The sequence below is a fragment of the Neolamprologus brichardi genome, chromosome 3, assembly GCF_056152115.1.
Source record: "Neolamprologus brichardi isolate AB-2024 chromosome 3, ASM5615211v1, whole genome shotgun sequence".
Taxonomy (NCBI): domain Eukaryota; kingdom Metazoa; phylum Chordata; class Actinopteri; order Cichliformes; family Cichlidae; genus Neolamprologus; species Neolamprologus brichardi.
In genome coordinates, this window is record NC_142106.1 from 50326651 (window position 1) to 50341180 (window position 14530).

Consider the following 14530-nt stretch of genomic DNA (forward strand, 5'->3'; position numbering starts at 1 on the left):
GTCAAAGAAAAAAGTGAGGAGAAAAAGTGAGGAGCAGCTGAAACAGGCTGCAGGTTTGATCATAAAGCTCCTCTCCTGTCAGTTAATATGTGCATCCAGCCTTTCCATTACTACCATCTTGTGGCTGCAGTTGGCTATTGTTGCTGAAAGCTGTATTTAGTCTCATTACAAAGTGTAGTCGTCTTTCTCTCTGAGGGCTTTTAGTGTTCATATGAAAAGGAAGCTAGAATTAACAAATAGATGAGCTTCACTTATTTAGCATAGTAACAGATGAGTTTCCTTTTAGAAAACATGAAATAAGACAAAAAGTCAGAGAGATCAGATAGAAGCTCAGAGTAAGGGCCAAGTGAACACAAATAAAACCGTGTTTGAGTTTTCCAGGGTAGACAAGTGTCAGGCTTTGAAATGAATTAAAACACTGTCTGTGTCTTTGGCTGATTAATATGCTACAGGGGATGATTGCTGCCATTTCCTCGCTTCAGCCTGTGCGGCAAGTATTCAGATAGTTAGTATGGGTCGGGGTGGTGCTTAAACTAACATAATCATAACCTTTATGTTTATGTTAACAGGTTTCTGTAAGACAGAGTCAATCAATATATTAATTCATTATTAATTCGTATACTAACAGGGACCTAATGTTTCACTGTGTTACTCTGTGGTGGAGCTGTGGACACTATATTGTTCTTTCTGTGCGATTTCCTTTATGTTTAACTTGTTTTTCGGTTAGTTTGCTCCATCATCTGTCTACACTTAGCTATTCTGTCCATAAAAGCTATGACTAAAACTGCTGATAAAGGGTAACAAAGGCACAGTCCAACACCTACTTGTACAGGGATTGAATGGCCCTAACAACAGGCCAGACACCTCATACTCCAAAAGCACCCAGAGGACCCAGAGGATACCCTGAGATACCTGGTATCGTTATCCTCTCAAATATCCTTGAGAGGATAACGAGCTGGTCCAGTGTTTCAATGACCAGGATGAAAACCACATGTGTCCTCCTGAATCCAAGGTTCAACTAACAGATAAACTCTCTTCTTCATTACCCTGGGATAGACTTTATTGGGGAGGCTGAGGAGTATAATCCCTCTATAGTTGGAGCCACATCCTATGGGCCCCTTCTTAATCAGGGGAACCATCACTTCAGTTTGCTCATCTAGAGGCCACCCCAACCTCGACGTTGCAGACACATGTCAGCCAGGACAGTCCTAAGAGATCTAAAGCCTTCAGGATTACAGGGTGAATCTTATCCACCCCAGGGGTCCAGATACTGTGTAGTTGTTTAACTACATCAGTTACTTCACCCCCAGTAATAATAATAATACATTTTATTTGAGGGCGCCTTTCAGAAACCCAAGGTCACCTTACAAAGAACAGAATTAATAAAAGGAACAATAGTCATAAAATACATAAAATAAGTTAAAATCGCAAAACAGAGCTTGACAACAGATATAATCAGCACTAAAGTGAATAAACCAGTTTGAACAGATGTGTTTTGAGCTGTGACTTAAACACGGAAAGGGAGTCAATATTTCTTATGGCTGGAGGAAGAGAGTTCCAGAGCAGAGCGACTGATTCCCCACAGTGATGAGACCCGCGGACGGAACAGTAAGATGAACAGCAGATGAGGATCTGAGAGGGCGGGAAACAGTGGTGTTATGGAGCAGCTCACACAAATATGAAGGAGCAGGTTTATAGATACATTTGTATGTAAGAAGTAAGATTTTAAAGTTTATCCTGGCTTCTATGGGCGACCAGTGAAGCTGCTGAAGAACTGGGATAATATGAGCTCTTAACGGAGTATGAGTTATGACCCGAACTGCAGAGTTTTGAAGAAGGTGGAGTTTATGAAGGGACCTTTCAGGGAGACCAAATAGGAGGGAATTGCAGTAATCAATGCAGGACGTAATAAAACTTCAGTTTTATTACTGTTAAGTTTGAGAAAATTGGAGGAGAACCAGGATCTAATCTCAATAAGACAGCTTGAGAGGGAGGTGGGTGGGAGGGATGAATTGGGTTTAGAAGAAATGTAGAGCTGGGTGTCATCGGCATAACAGTGAAAATTTATATTATATTTTTGGAATATATGACCAAGAGGGAGCATGTAAATAATGAATAAAAGAGGCCCTAATACTGAACCCTGGGGCACACCAGCAGACACAGGATGGAGACTTGAAGAATGGGATTTAAATTGGATAAACTGAGAGCAGTCTGAGAGTATCTTAACCTTGTAGTACCATATCACCCTATTAGAGCATTTCGCTCTTGCTCTGCAGGCTTACTTGTTGTTCCTAGAGTATTTAAAAGTAGAATGGGAGGGAGAGCCTTCAGTTTTCAGGCCCCTCTTCTGTGGAACCAGCTTCCAGTTTGGATTCGGGAGACAGACACTATCTCTACTTTTAAGATTAGGCTTAAAACTTTCCTTTTTGCTAAAGCATATAGTTAGGGCTGGACCAGGTGACCCTGAATCCTCCCTTAGTTATGCTGCAATAGATGTAGGCTGCCGGGGGATTCCCATGATGCATTGAGTTTTTCCTTTCCAGTCACCTTTCTCACTCACTATGTGTTAATAGACCTCTCTGCATTGAATCATATCTGTTATTAACCTCTGTCTCTCTTCCACAGCATGTCTTTATCCTGTCTTCCTTCTCTCACCCCAACCGGTCGCAGCAGATGGCCGCCCCTCCCTGAGCCTGGTTCTGCCGGAGGTTTCTTCCTGTTAAAAGGGAGTTTTTCCTTCCCACTGTCGCCAAAGTGCTTGCTCATAGGGGGTCATATGATTGTTGGGTTTTTCTCTGTATCTATGAAGTGCCTTGAGGCGACTTTTGTTGTGATTTGGCGCTATATAAATAAAATTGAATTGAATTGAATTGAATACGAGGTGAACCAGGCAAGGGGGGTGTGACTAATACCAATGGATGCTAACCGGTTCAGGAGAATATTGTGAGAAATGGTATCAAACGCCGCACTAAGATCAAGAAGGATGAGGATGGATGGGAGACCAGAATCAGCCGCCATCAGAAGGTCACTGGTAATCCAGTGATAGGCAAGTCACTCAGTGCATGTCCCATCACCACTGCAAACAATGTGTGTAGAACACAGCCTCGCCTCCTGAGTCATCTGACGGTTTGCCCGAACCACTTTGAGGCTGTCTGGAAGTATTGTTCCATGGTCTCACTGAACTCCTCCCACACCTGAGTTTATGCATCAGCAACTCTGCTTGTCCTGCAGGTAATTGTCAGCTGCTTCTGGAGTCCCACAGACTAAGCCCGATAATACCCCTTGGTTAGCCTGACAGCTCCCTTTAGTCCTTCAGGGCCTTTCCTCTAGTTCCGCCAACATGGGCACAAACTACCTTGCAGCCACACCTCCTTGCATCAGTCTCAGTAATGGATGAGTGAAAGATGGTCCACTCAGGCTCAATGTTCTCAGCCTCCCTTGTAATGCAACTGAAGCGCTGCTTGAGGTGGAAGCTGAAGAACTGGCAGACTGGGGCCTCAGACATTCCCAGTGTCTCATCCAGAAGCTTCTTCAGTTCCAGGCTTCTCGGATATGAAGTGACACGTCTTCAGGAAACTTAAGAAGTCCAGTTGCTCTTATTTCTAAACTCCCTAGATTCCCATGACCTAGATGATGGTGAACCTACACAGATGGTGACCAGCTGTCTTACTGTGTCTTGTGAAACAACATACATCGTCTTTTTTCACGAGGGTGTAACTATCTGTATGCTGGCATCTGTCTTATTTCCAGCCATTTCATTTCGTGCTTCCTGTTCTTCATTGTCCTTATTCTTATCACCACACTGTGTTTGTGCTGAAAGAGAAATCATTTCCTATGAATAAAACTGACTCTGAAGTATGATCTCATTAACTCATCTGCATTTTGCAGAGGCCTATAACCACCACAGACTTTTATTTTAATAATAAAGAGAGTAAAGTCCAGAGTATTATTTCAGCTTAATTCTCAAACTGATCAATAATATATTTTTCTGAATAAAGCCCTAATACTCCTTCGTGCTTTGCTCCAACCCAATGACTATATAAAAGATGCTTCAGTCGTAAGTAACAGATAACAACCATTAGAGGGCAGCAGACTTCTCTGTTTATTCCGCTTTTCAAGAAGAAGAAGAAACGCTCCACACCACTTCCTTAACTGCAGTGATGGAGGTAGCCTCTGATGGATGTTGTCCCTTTAAGAAAGTCCCTCTGTCAGAGACGGAGTTGGATTTCTGTGGTCAGGCGTATTCCGTGTCCGTCCTGAAACCCGGATATTGTTGTCCGGAGACTGACGGGAACTTCAGAGCCGACGGGACCATCACTCTGATAATGGGACTGAAGAATATCCTGGTCGACACCGGGGGACCGTGGGACCGGGACTTTCTTCTGACGACCTTAAAAAAGAGAGGTTTGGACCCAGAAAACATTGAGTTGGTCGTGGGCACCCACGGACACTCAGACCACATTGGAAATCTGAGTCTTTTCCCAACTGCAAAGATGATTGTTGGATATGACGTAAGTGAAGGGGACAGATACAGTCCCAGCGAGCTGGCAGAGGGAAAGACTTACACCGTGGATGAACATGTGAGTTTTTCATTTTTGTCACAACACACACTGAAATTTAAAGGTCGAATCGAGAGATTTATTTATTATTTTGATCTTCATGTAGCTGGAATACAACACACTGAAACCACTGCGATGAAAACACGGACTGTGTGTGTGTGTGTACCAGTTGTCATTACTATTTACGCAGTAATGAACTATTACACTATTTACATTTACATAATTACCTTAGGGATTAATAAAGTATTCTCATTCTGATGAGATTAATTCTCACTGAAGGCATCAGAACTATGAATGAACACATGACATTATGTAATAAACAACTCAAAACATGTTGGATATTTCAGATTCTTCCAAACAGCCTTTGCTTTGATTCCTGCTTCGCTCACTCTTGGCGTTCTCTCCATGAGCTTCATGAGGTCGTCTCCTGAAATGGTTTCCAACAGTCTTGAAGGAGTTCAGAGATGCTGAGCACTTGTTGGTCCTTTGCCTTCACTCTGAGCTCCATCTCATCCCAAACCATCCACACTGGGTTTAGGTCAGGTGACTGTGGAGGCCAGGACCCATCAGACCAAAGCACAGATGTCCTCTGGTCTAATGTCCACTCCTTGTGTTTCTCAGCAGCTGTTTGACCATAAAGGCCTGATTCACACAGTCTCCTCTCAACATGTAGAGATGTGTCTGCTACTGGAGCTCTGTGTGGCATCTATCTGGGCTCTGATCTGAGCTGCTGTTAACTTGTGATTTCTGAGGCTGGTGACTCGGATGAATGTATCCTCAGCAGCAGAGGGGACTCCTGCTCTTCCTTTCCTGGAGCGTCCTCATGTGAGAGTTTCATCGTGGTCTTGATGGTTTTTGTGACTGCACTTGGGGACACATTCAAAGTTTTAGCAGTTTTACAGACTGACTGACCTTCAGTTCTTAAAGTAATGACGGGCTGTTGTTTCTCTCAGCTGATTGGTTCTCGCCATAATATGAATTCTAACAGTTGTCAAATATGGCTGTCAGCTGTGCACCAACCTGACTGCTGCACAACACACCTGATGGTCCCAACCTCATTAAGAAGGCAAGAAATTCCACAAATGAACCCTGACAGGCACACCTGTGAGGGGAAACACGTCAGGTGACGACAGCATGAAGCTCTGAGAGAAGGCCGAGGGTTTGCAGCGCTGCCAACAAAGCAAAGGGTGGAACCTAAAATATAAAACATATTTATCACTTTTGTCTTTACTACATAATATCATATATCTTGTTTCATATAGGTGATGTCTTCAGTTTGTATCTACAGTGTAGAAAACCATTAAATAATTTCAACGATAATCTCAAAATTTGAATCCTGTGACACAGTTGGTAATCTCGTTGGTTTTTCTAAATTTATGTAGTGTTTTTAAATACTTACTTTTTTTATCCACAGGTGTCTATAGTTCCCACTCCAGGCCACACAGGACAAGATGTCAGCGTGCAGGTGAAGGGGACCTCAGCAGGCACTGTGCTGATCGCAGGAGATCTGTTTGAGTGCTGCTCAGACGAGAACAGCTGGCGGGATCTAAGTATGAACCCTGCAGTACACGAGGTCAGCCGCCAGGAGGCCTTACGTACTGCCGACGTGATCATACCAGGACACGGACTTCCATTCAGAGTTCTCAGGAACAAGTGACTCCAACTTGTGAATCGAAGAGACTTTACTGAATACTAGGAGCTTGACTTGGATCATTCAAGCAAAAGTTAAGAACTTCTGGCAGGAAGACAAACTTCCACATACACCACTGTGACATTGAATGTAGTTTTCTGTGAATTCTACATTTTTGCCTTAATTCGTGTTACCTTTCACAGTGGACTGAGGAAAAAACTTCACATTCTCTGGTTAATGTTAAATGAACTCATAATAAAACTTGTATGGACTTTTCAACATGTAGTTGCAAAGTTGTGGTGGAACCACTGACATCAGCACACGACACAAATGAGGTCAGTGACAGAAGATGTTTATTGTTCCACTATTAAAGCCTCAAATATCAAACTGGTGTCTACAGAACATTTGTTCACAAAGCTTCATTTCCATTATTTCTTTATTACTGTTGGTGAGCAAGTTTATAACCAATCCTGAACTTCCAAAGAAATCCAAACTCTGTTGTCTGTAATCATTAATGCCTCATTTAATAAAGACTATTCAAAATGAGCTTTTTTGAAACGATGTAATGGATTAAAGAAGAAACATAAACTTTTACTTTTCTGTAAACTTTTTCTGTATGTAAAGTTTGTCTTGGACATACAGCTAAACAAACAGGTGAGCCTGAAGCTACATGTATCTACTCGCTGTTATTTCCACAGCCCAAAGACAATTTCTTCACTGAAAAGATCAAAATCATAGACATACCCTCACACAGACGCACAGCTTGTTATCAGTGTGTTATCAACACAAATGCATGGAGGTGCATCTGTGACATGTGACTCAGCTGATTTAGGGCTCGTGATGAGAAAATACATTTTCTTTTTTAAAAATTTAGTGCTGTTGACCTTTAGAGCAGCGGTCTCCAACCTTTTTTGCGCCACGGACCGGTTTATGCCCAACAATATTTTCACGGACCGGCCTTTAAGGTGTCGTGGATAAATACAACAAAATTAAAACTAGTACCGGTACCGAAAAAAAGAAGATTTATTCCTAACACACGTGAAAAGACCAAGGAAAACCGAGTAAACGATAAAAATGATAACAAAATAACGCTGAAAACCGATAAAAACCCTGAAAACCATACATTTCACACCTGAGCCTCAACTCTCACGGCCCGGTACCAAACAACTCACGGACCGGTCACTTGGTGAAAAGCAGAACTCTGCAGACTCAGTGTGTACAGGAGGGTGTGCGACGAGCCTCCTACATAAACTGTCTGCAGACTGAGTCGTTCGCACCATCACGCTCTTCCTCACTGATTTGAAGAACTATGGGAAGAACTACGGCTCACTCAGGAAGTCAGATATGTGGGAGGGTTGATAGGAGGAGGACCAGCCAGTCTGGATCCTGACATGCAGTTTTGTGTGTGGTTGATATCCGACTCTGATGAAAGGTCACGTGTTTGATGATTTAAAAAAACAGCAGAAAAAGAGAAAACACAAAAGAAACTTGAATTAAAAATGTATTTTTACATAGTGAACCATGGCGATCGTGGCTCAAGAGTTGGGAGTTCGCCTTGTAATCGGAAGGTTGCCGGTTCGAGCCCCGGCTCGGACAGTCTCAGTCGTTGTGTCCTTGGGCAAGACACTTCACCTACCGCCTACTGGTGTTGGCCAGAGGGGCCGATAGCGCGATATGGCAGCCTCGCTTCTGTCAGTCTGCCCCAGGGCAGCTGTGGCTACAACTGTAGCTGCCTCCACCAGTGTGTGAATGGGTGAATGACTGGGTGTGTAAAGTGCTTTGGGGTCCCTAGGGGGGACTAGTAAAAGCGCTATACAAATACAGGCCATTTACCATTTAGTGAAAATATTTGACAAACATGAGAGAGCTGAATTAAACTCTACAGATTAATATGTTAATATGCCACAGCGTGTCTAATACTGAAACACAGTTTTAGGACCTCTTTAACTTGTTCTGCTCCACATGTTCTGTTGCTTCAGCCATATTTACATCTACATAGTTCTGCCACTGCTGATGGTTGACATATCCAGCCTCGCTGTTGAACTCCCTTTGATAAGTAACACATCACTCCGTGTCTTTATTTTTTTGTCTTTCTTTTGTGCGTCTGGTTCTCTCTGTTTCTGCTCACAGGTCCTAAATCCACGTACACCTGACCAGTCCAGAAAATGCTGCGGGGTAACTGCTTACAGTCAGTGTAGCTGGCTAAATGAAATGTTGCTGTTTCATTGCTTTTGTCGCACTGCAGGCTACAGTAGACCCCAGCTGAGCTCTGTGTAAGAATACAAATGTCCCAGCTCTGCAGCACCAATGTCTGATTAACTCCATGTGACTGCTAAATCACACCTGCTCACACACAAGTGGAGATCTAATCGCTTCCACGTCTGCACTGCTGTTTCATATGTAAGCTGTGGGGTGTCGCCACGCCAGCAGGAGTGTCTTAAAGAAGTATCCACACGGAGGCGACCGTCCCCTGCAGCAGCGTGTGAGGAAGAGGACGAAGACGAGCCAGCTGAGAGATGGAGAGGAGAACAGGTGGAGAGTCGACAGGCTGTTGTCTCTTTGTAAAGGAATTTAAAATAGTTTAAAATAACAAGTTATGTGTTCAAAATCCATCTTTTTCTTTAGTTGGATGAAACATTGTGTCCTTTTACTTAATAGTTCTGTTGTGTTTGTTGCATATATTTCTATAGAAGTTTATACGCTTTATACATTTATAAGTGGATCTACAGCATTACATCATACCTTATAAGGATGTTCTGTATTTGTGTCATTAGACCCATTTATCAAAAACAGGCGTTGATACCTGTTCGATATGAATGAAGGCAGTTATAATATTACATGATGAAACATGCAGTGAGACACATTCTGAAGTAGCAGAGGGTTCATTAGTGCTGTGAGGGACAATGAGCATGATTCATATGATCGTGTACATATGTGAGGGACCAAGCAGCCAAGCATAGAGGACACAGGCAAAAAAAAAGATCTTCAAAAAGGGTTTTCTTTATTTTAACCCTCAAAGGTTCAAAAATGACAAAATTCAAAACATAATTATCAGGCCCATAAAAGAGGTCAACTATAACTCTAAAAAAAAGCAATTTCCAGAAACAACCAAACAAAACAAAGTGAGACACAACTTAACTCACAAACTGACCTAATTACCAAGACACATGAGGGTAGCTTTTATAATGTTTTGGCCAAACCAATTAAGCACAATATGTGGAAACAAAAACACACTAATATTAACTAAGCACAGAATAACCTAAGTAAACCTAAAACACCCCTACTCCTGGTAAGCACATGGTTGGTCCTGCTGAGCAGGTGTTTTGTTCCCAGAGTCCTCAGCCACACCTTCTGCCCAGGCAGGAAACAGCCACCTGCCTGGGCAAATAAGAAAAGCTTTGTCTTTTCTCTTTAGTACTTTAGCACTATAAGGAAATTCCTCTGACCTCCTTTATTAGAGGAAAAAAGCTCAAAAGTCAGACTTGTTAAATTTAAAGAAGATATGTCTATTTGAATCTTTCTTTGCACACCAGGTAACTCAAAGAAAGAGAAACATAATTAATATAACAAAACATTTTAGAAAAACCACACAATGCTACTATGTGCGCGCCTCATAATATCAGTGTTAGGTTTAACCAAATGATTAATGAATTATATTAATGAAGAAAACCGCAAAACAAACTAATAAAGTTTACAAATGGACTAATTTACCCATGTGTGGCTGATGCCATCACAACATACATGTTTGCTATAAGCTGTTCACTATTAGCTCGTCACTTCTGTCACTTCTGTCACATTTTGTTTTCCCCAGAAACACTTCTGTTTTCTTTTGTGATTGTTTTCCTTTAGTTTTGGGGCTTGTTTTATGTTTTTTCCTATTTCCGTTGTGTTTTGTGTTCTTTTGCAGCTTTTTTCTATTTGCTGTTGTTTTCTTAAGTTGCAGTCCACTTGACCTCTCAGGGTCACTGTACAGATCAGTGTAATGTCTTGATTTGGGGTTTGGGGAAGGTTTGGGTAACATCCTGTCAGCCGTGACTGAAGAAAGGTTTGTTCCACTGATGTTTCCTCCAACATCCAGATGAACAGAACCTGGGTGATTTGCTCGCCTCTAGAGGGATCTCTCTTCTAAGATATAAATATGATGTAAATTTAACATCAAGCTAGAAGTAAATCAAGTTCAGCATTATTCATGTAAGTCAATAATAACTAAAACTTAAAAAAAGACAACGAGCCTCCTCTGGTTTGTCACAGGACTTTGAAATTCAGAAAATAGTCATTTTTATTTTAATACCATGGTTTTTAGATCTGCTTGGAGATGACCCACTAACATTTGTAACATAATTCATTTTGTTTATGTTTGCACAAACAATAACGATATGAGAACAAACTACAAAGACTGTGTGTGGATACATTTCCATAACACGTACAGAAAATATAAAAAAACTATTGCTACCACACACACGTGTGAAAACTAAGCAGAGAGAAGCTGACCGATGTCAGCACAGGAAGCTGCCTTGTGGCAAAGATATCAGCTCACCACAGAAGTGCTCTTCTTCTGCTTCCACTGGATTTTTATAAATTTAATCATCAAACAGGTAAAACTCACACTAACCTAACCCTATCAGCTCATTTACAAATGACCTTTAAACACTATTTTATACTATTTAACACTATTTTAGTACTAGTCACTCAGCTCTACAGAGGGTAAAACCAAACCAGAAAATTGTGGGGAATGTTATTTGTGTATCTTCCTGTCCTTACCTTAGTCCGTGTGAACGACGTGAAACTGAAAGAAATGTTCTGGTTTGAAAATGCATTGACTATTTTATGTTACTTCAAACAGACACAAATAATGTTTAGAAACAGAGATACTGTTGTACCTTTGCAGTCTCTGCAGAGACGCGTTCATTGTGTGAAATGTTTTACAAATTGTCAAAAAAACAAACAAAAACCCAGTAAACTAAAGTAAAGCGCAGTCTTTGTATCTTTTCTCAACGCCACACAACATTTGGCCAAACGTGGATTTTCATTTACAAGCTCTCAGCTAAAATCTTCCAGGTAGCCAATGACTTTTCAGCTATTTGTTATAACCAAATGGAAATTTTACAATGACTGAGCTGTAAACCAAGAGTACTTGTATGATGTGTAATTATAAAAGGTAACATTAGAAGTACTTTTAAGTACTCTGCAATAGGCTCTTATGGTGAATTTGGGATCCTGTAACAAAAGAACACATAGGACGACTAAGTTTTCATCATGTCCATTAATTTCTTTTCTCGCATACATATTTGAGTAGGTTGGGGGATATGCATGGCAACACATGTGATAGACTGTTTTACATTCGTCCTTCCAAACTACTTAAAGACGTATGCCGTTTAAAGTGCTATCTTTCCTGATAACTCTGACAAAGGCTACAGCGTATTAGTGAAGCAATAAGTTTATACTGTGTATGCACTGTTGGAGCTACAATGCCTTTTGATTACAGCTCTTACAGATTATGTAGCAAAAACTCCACAGAGGGGGATTATTTTTCCACTATTGCACCCTGTGGAAACAGCTTTGACAGACTCCAGATTTTTATTTCCTGTTCATACATGTAGCATGATGTGCTGTTCTGTTATGAATGGTTAAACTGGAGGCATGCAGACTCAGTGCAAGTGCAAGGCCTATACGAGAACAGGCAAGAGAGCAGAACTGAGTTGCATGTTCTCGTTAAACACATGCACACACTTGGGCCATATGGTGGTGAGGGTTTAAGTGAAGCCAGTGGACTGTGACTCGAGGAACAGATATGGTCTGGGGGACGGAAGACAGGAGAATTAGTCCATGCATCATTTTCGGGTAATCTCTCCACAACCATAATTCACTCAAATGAGAGGGATACACTGAGTCTGAATTCCTCGGAGTCATGCAGAGAGGATGAGCAGGCAGGAGAGGAGAGGTGGAGTTTTGAGAAGGAGGTGCTGTAAGAAAAACCATTGGGTGCAAACATGTTAATCTCCTCCCTCAATAGCTGTCTTACCTTCTGCTGCTGTGCTGGAGAAGGGGAACTGGCCACGCCATCTGCCTGTGCCGCCACCAGCACGCATTCTTCTCGCCTCGGCCCCCAGCTCCTCACTACCACTGCCCGAGCCTTCTACCAAACTCGTGACAAATAAGCTCTCCAACTCTATTACCTCACACAACCCTCGTCTTCCTCTCTCCGTGTCCACTAGAGTTGGATGTGATGTGATGTGATGCTGCTTCACTTATGGTTCTGATCAGCGTGTGCTTCTTTGACTGTTTCCCAGCTGAGATATTAGTTTGTAAACACACATGACACTGCTGCCGTAGTAATCAAAGAAGCTTTATGTTGACATGACATAAGTTACAGTTATTTGATTGATAACAGCTGAGCTGAACATGAATTGTTCTTTGATACTTAAACCTGTTTTTTTTCATGCATTATTTTTTCTGCTTTCTCACAGGTCACGATGTCCATCAGCAACACCACTACCTGCACCAACGACAGTACGAGCCACTTCGACATCATCCACGTGTGCTTGTACTCCTTCATCTTCATCGTGGGTCTTACTTTGAATGTTATAGCTCTGGTATTTTTTTTTTGTCAAATCAAATCCAGATCCCCAACAGTTGTCTACATGACCAACCTGACCATGGCGGACTTTTTACTCATCCTCACATTGCCAGTGAGAATCTACTACCACCTTGGATTAGAAGGCATTCCTCCGGTGTTGTGTGATTGCCTTGGCTTGATCCTGAAGGCCAACATGTATGGGAGCATCTTATTCCTCGCTTGTATTTGCTTTGACCGCTGTGTCGCTGTCAGCTTTCCTATGTCTACAAGAATTCAGAGAGCAAGACAGAAGTCACGGTTGATTTGTCTTGGAGTCTGGATACTGTCTTTTGGTCCAAGTGTGCCAATCTACATCCTCAAGCGTGAAAATGTTTCTTTAAATGTTACTAAATATTGCTTTGATAACCCACCGGTTTATGCCACACAACCAGCAGTAGTTTTTTCCACTTTATTTCTGGGGTTTGGGCTCCCTTTAGCAATTATGCTAATATGCTCCTGGATATTGGTTCATACTGTTCAAAAAAGCACTGTGGCTCAGACAAATCTGCTGGATAGCGGAAAGATCCGGAGGATGATCGCTACAAGTCTGCTTATTTTCCTATTCAGTTTCTCTCCATATCATGCTACCCTAGCTGTCCTCTCCCTGCACAGAGAGCCTATAACCTCTAGAACTTGTAGCGGTATGCACCCCATGTTGGCTGCATACCGCTACAGCCTGGTGGTGGCTTGTCTAAACACAGTGCTTAACCCCATTGCGTATTATTTCACCACAGATACCTTCAGGAAGAACATGGTGATAGGCACTGTTCAAAAGATGTTCCCCCTGTACAATCTGAGTTCAGGGCAGAGATAGCTGAGTGCTCACTATAGCTGAAAAATGTTGGAGGATCTCTTAGTCCCACTTAGCTCCATGGGTCACTGTTATCCTGAAAGGTGCATTCTGGGCATGTTTTCCTCAGTTGTCTGTATCTGTCTTTGGTTTATGTTCTCACCAACATCATTACCAGCACGAGTTCTGTTTTTCTCCTTTGTGCTCTTTCCATCACATTTGATGAAATACAAGCAGACTGTGAAATTACTTTTGCTTTTCTCTATATTGCTACTCAACCTTTAACGTCTTATTTATGAGGTGTTCTTTAAATGAGTGTCCTTCCAAAAGGTTCTTAACTCACTGGCATTATTTTAGTTTAATATCAAACCTGCAGCACAGCACAGTGCAGCCAGAGACACTGTTTCATCAACCACCAAGGCAAGTATTATGCTTGCACAATACTAAGCCACCACAGGGAAGTGTACACAACAACACATCTTGCATAATCTTGTATATACTATGTCTTCACAATGGTCATAAAGGTTTTTTTTTTTTTTTTTTAATAACAGATTCTAAAAACAAACAATGTAATGCACAAAGCTCATGGAGATGCAATAAAATAATATTCTATTATAAAAAAGTAGAAGATAATATCTTCTATTATATACGTTTGAACTATGTAAACATGAATTGCTATTGCTCTGCAAGGGTCCATTTATTCTGTTCCAATTTTTTTTAGTGCTGTCCGCATTAATGCGGCAAATCTCAGCGTGGTTAAAGTGGATCGCCCCGTGCATAGAGCTGCATGGCATCAACGCGTTAGTGTGGTTAGCTCGTCAACAAGTTGACGAGCTAACCACACTAACCATCGCCCCGTGCAGCCCCACACACTGGGCGATCCACCTTAACTCACTAACTGAGATTTGCCGCATTAATGCGGTTATGGTGTTAAC

The 14530-nt window shown here is 41.8% G+C and overlaps 2 protein-coding genes across 2 annotated transcripts; both read left to right on the forward strand.

Moving 5' to 3' along the window:
* Positions 1-4131: 4131 nt before the first annotated feature.
* Positions 4132-6576, forward strand: mblac1 (metallo-beta-lactamase domain containing 1). Its single transcript, XM_006808474.3, has 2 exons — positions 4132-4580; positions 5974-6576. The coding sequence occupies exons 1-2, from the start codon at positions 4161-4163 to the stop codon at positions 6214-6216; spliced, it is 663 nt and encodes a 220-aa protein (XP_006808537.2). The 5' UTR covers positions 4132-4160; the 3' UTR covers positions 6217-6576.
* Positions 6577-10682: 4106 nt separating this feature from the next.
* Positions 10683-13619, forward strand: si:dkey-3k24.8 (lysophosphatidic acid receptor 6). Its single transcript, XM_035915686.2, has 2 exons — positions 10683-10784; positions 12657-13619. The coding sequence occupies exons 1-2, from the start codon at positions 10683-10685 to the stop codon at positions 13617-13619; spliced, it is 1065 nt and encodes a 354-aa protein (XP_035771579.2).
* Positions 13620-14530: the final 911 nt, after the last annotated feature.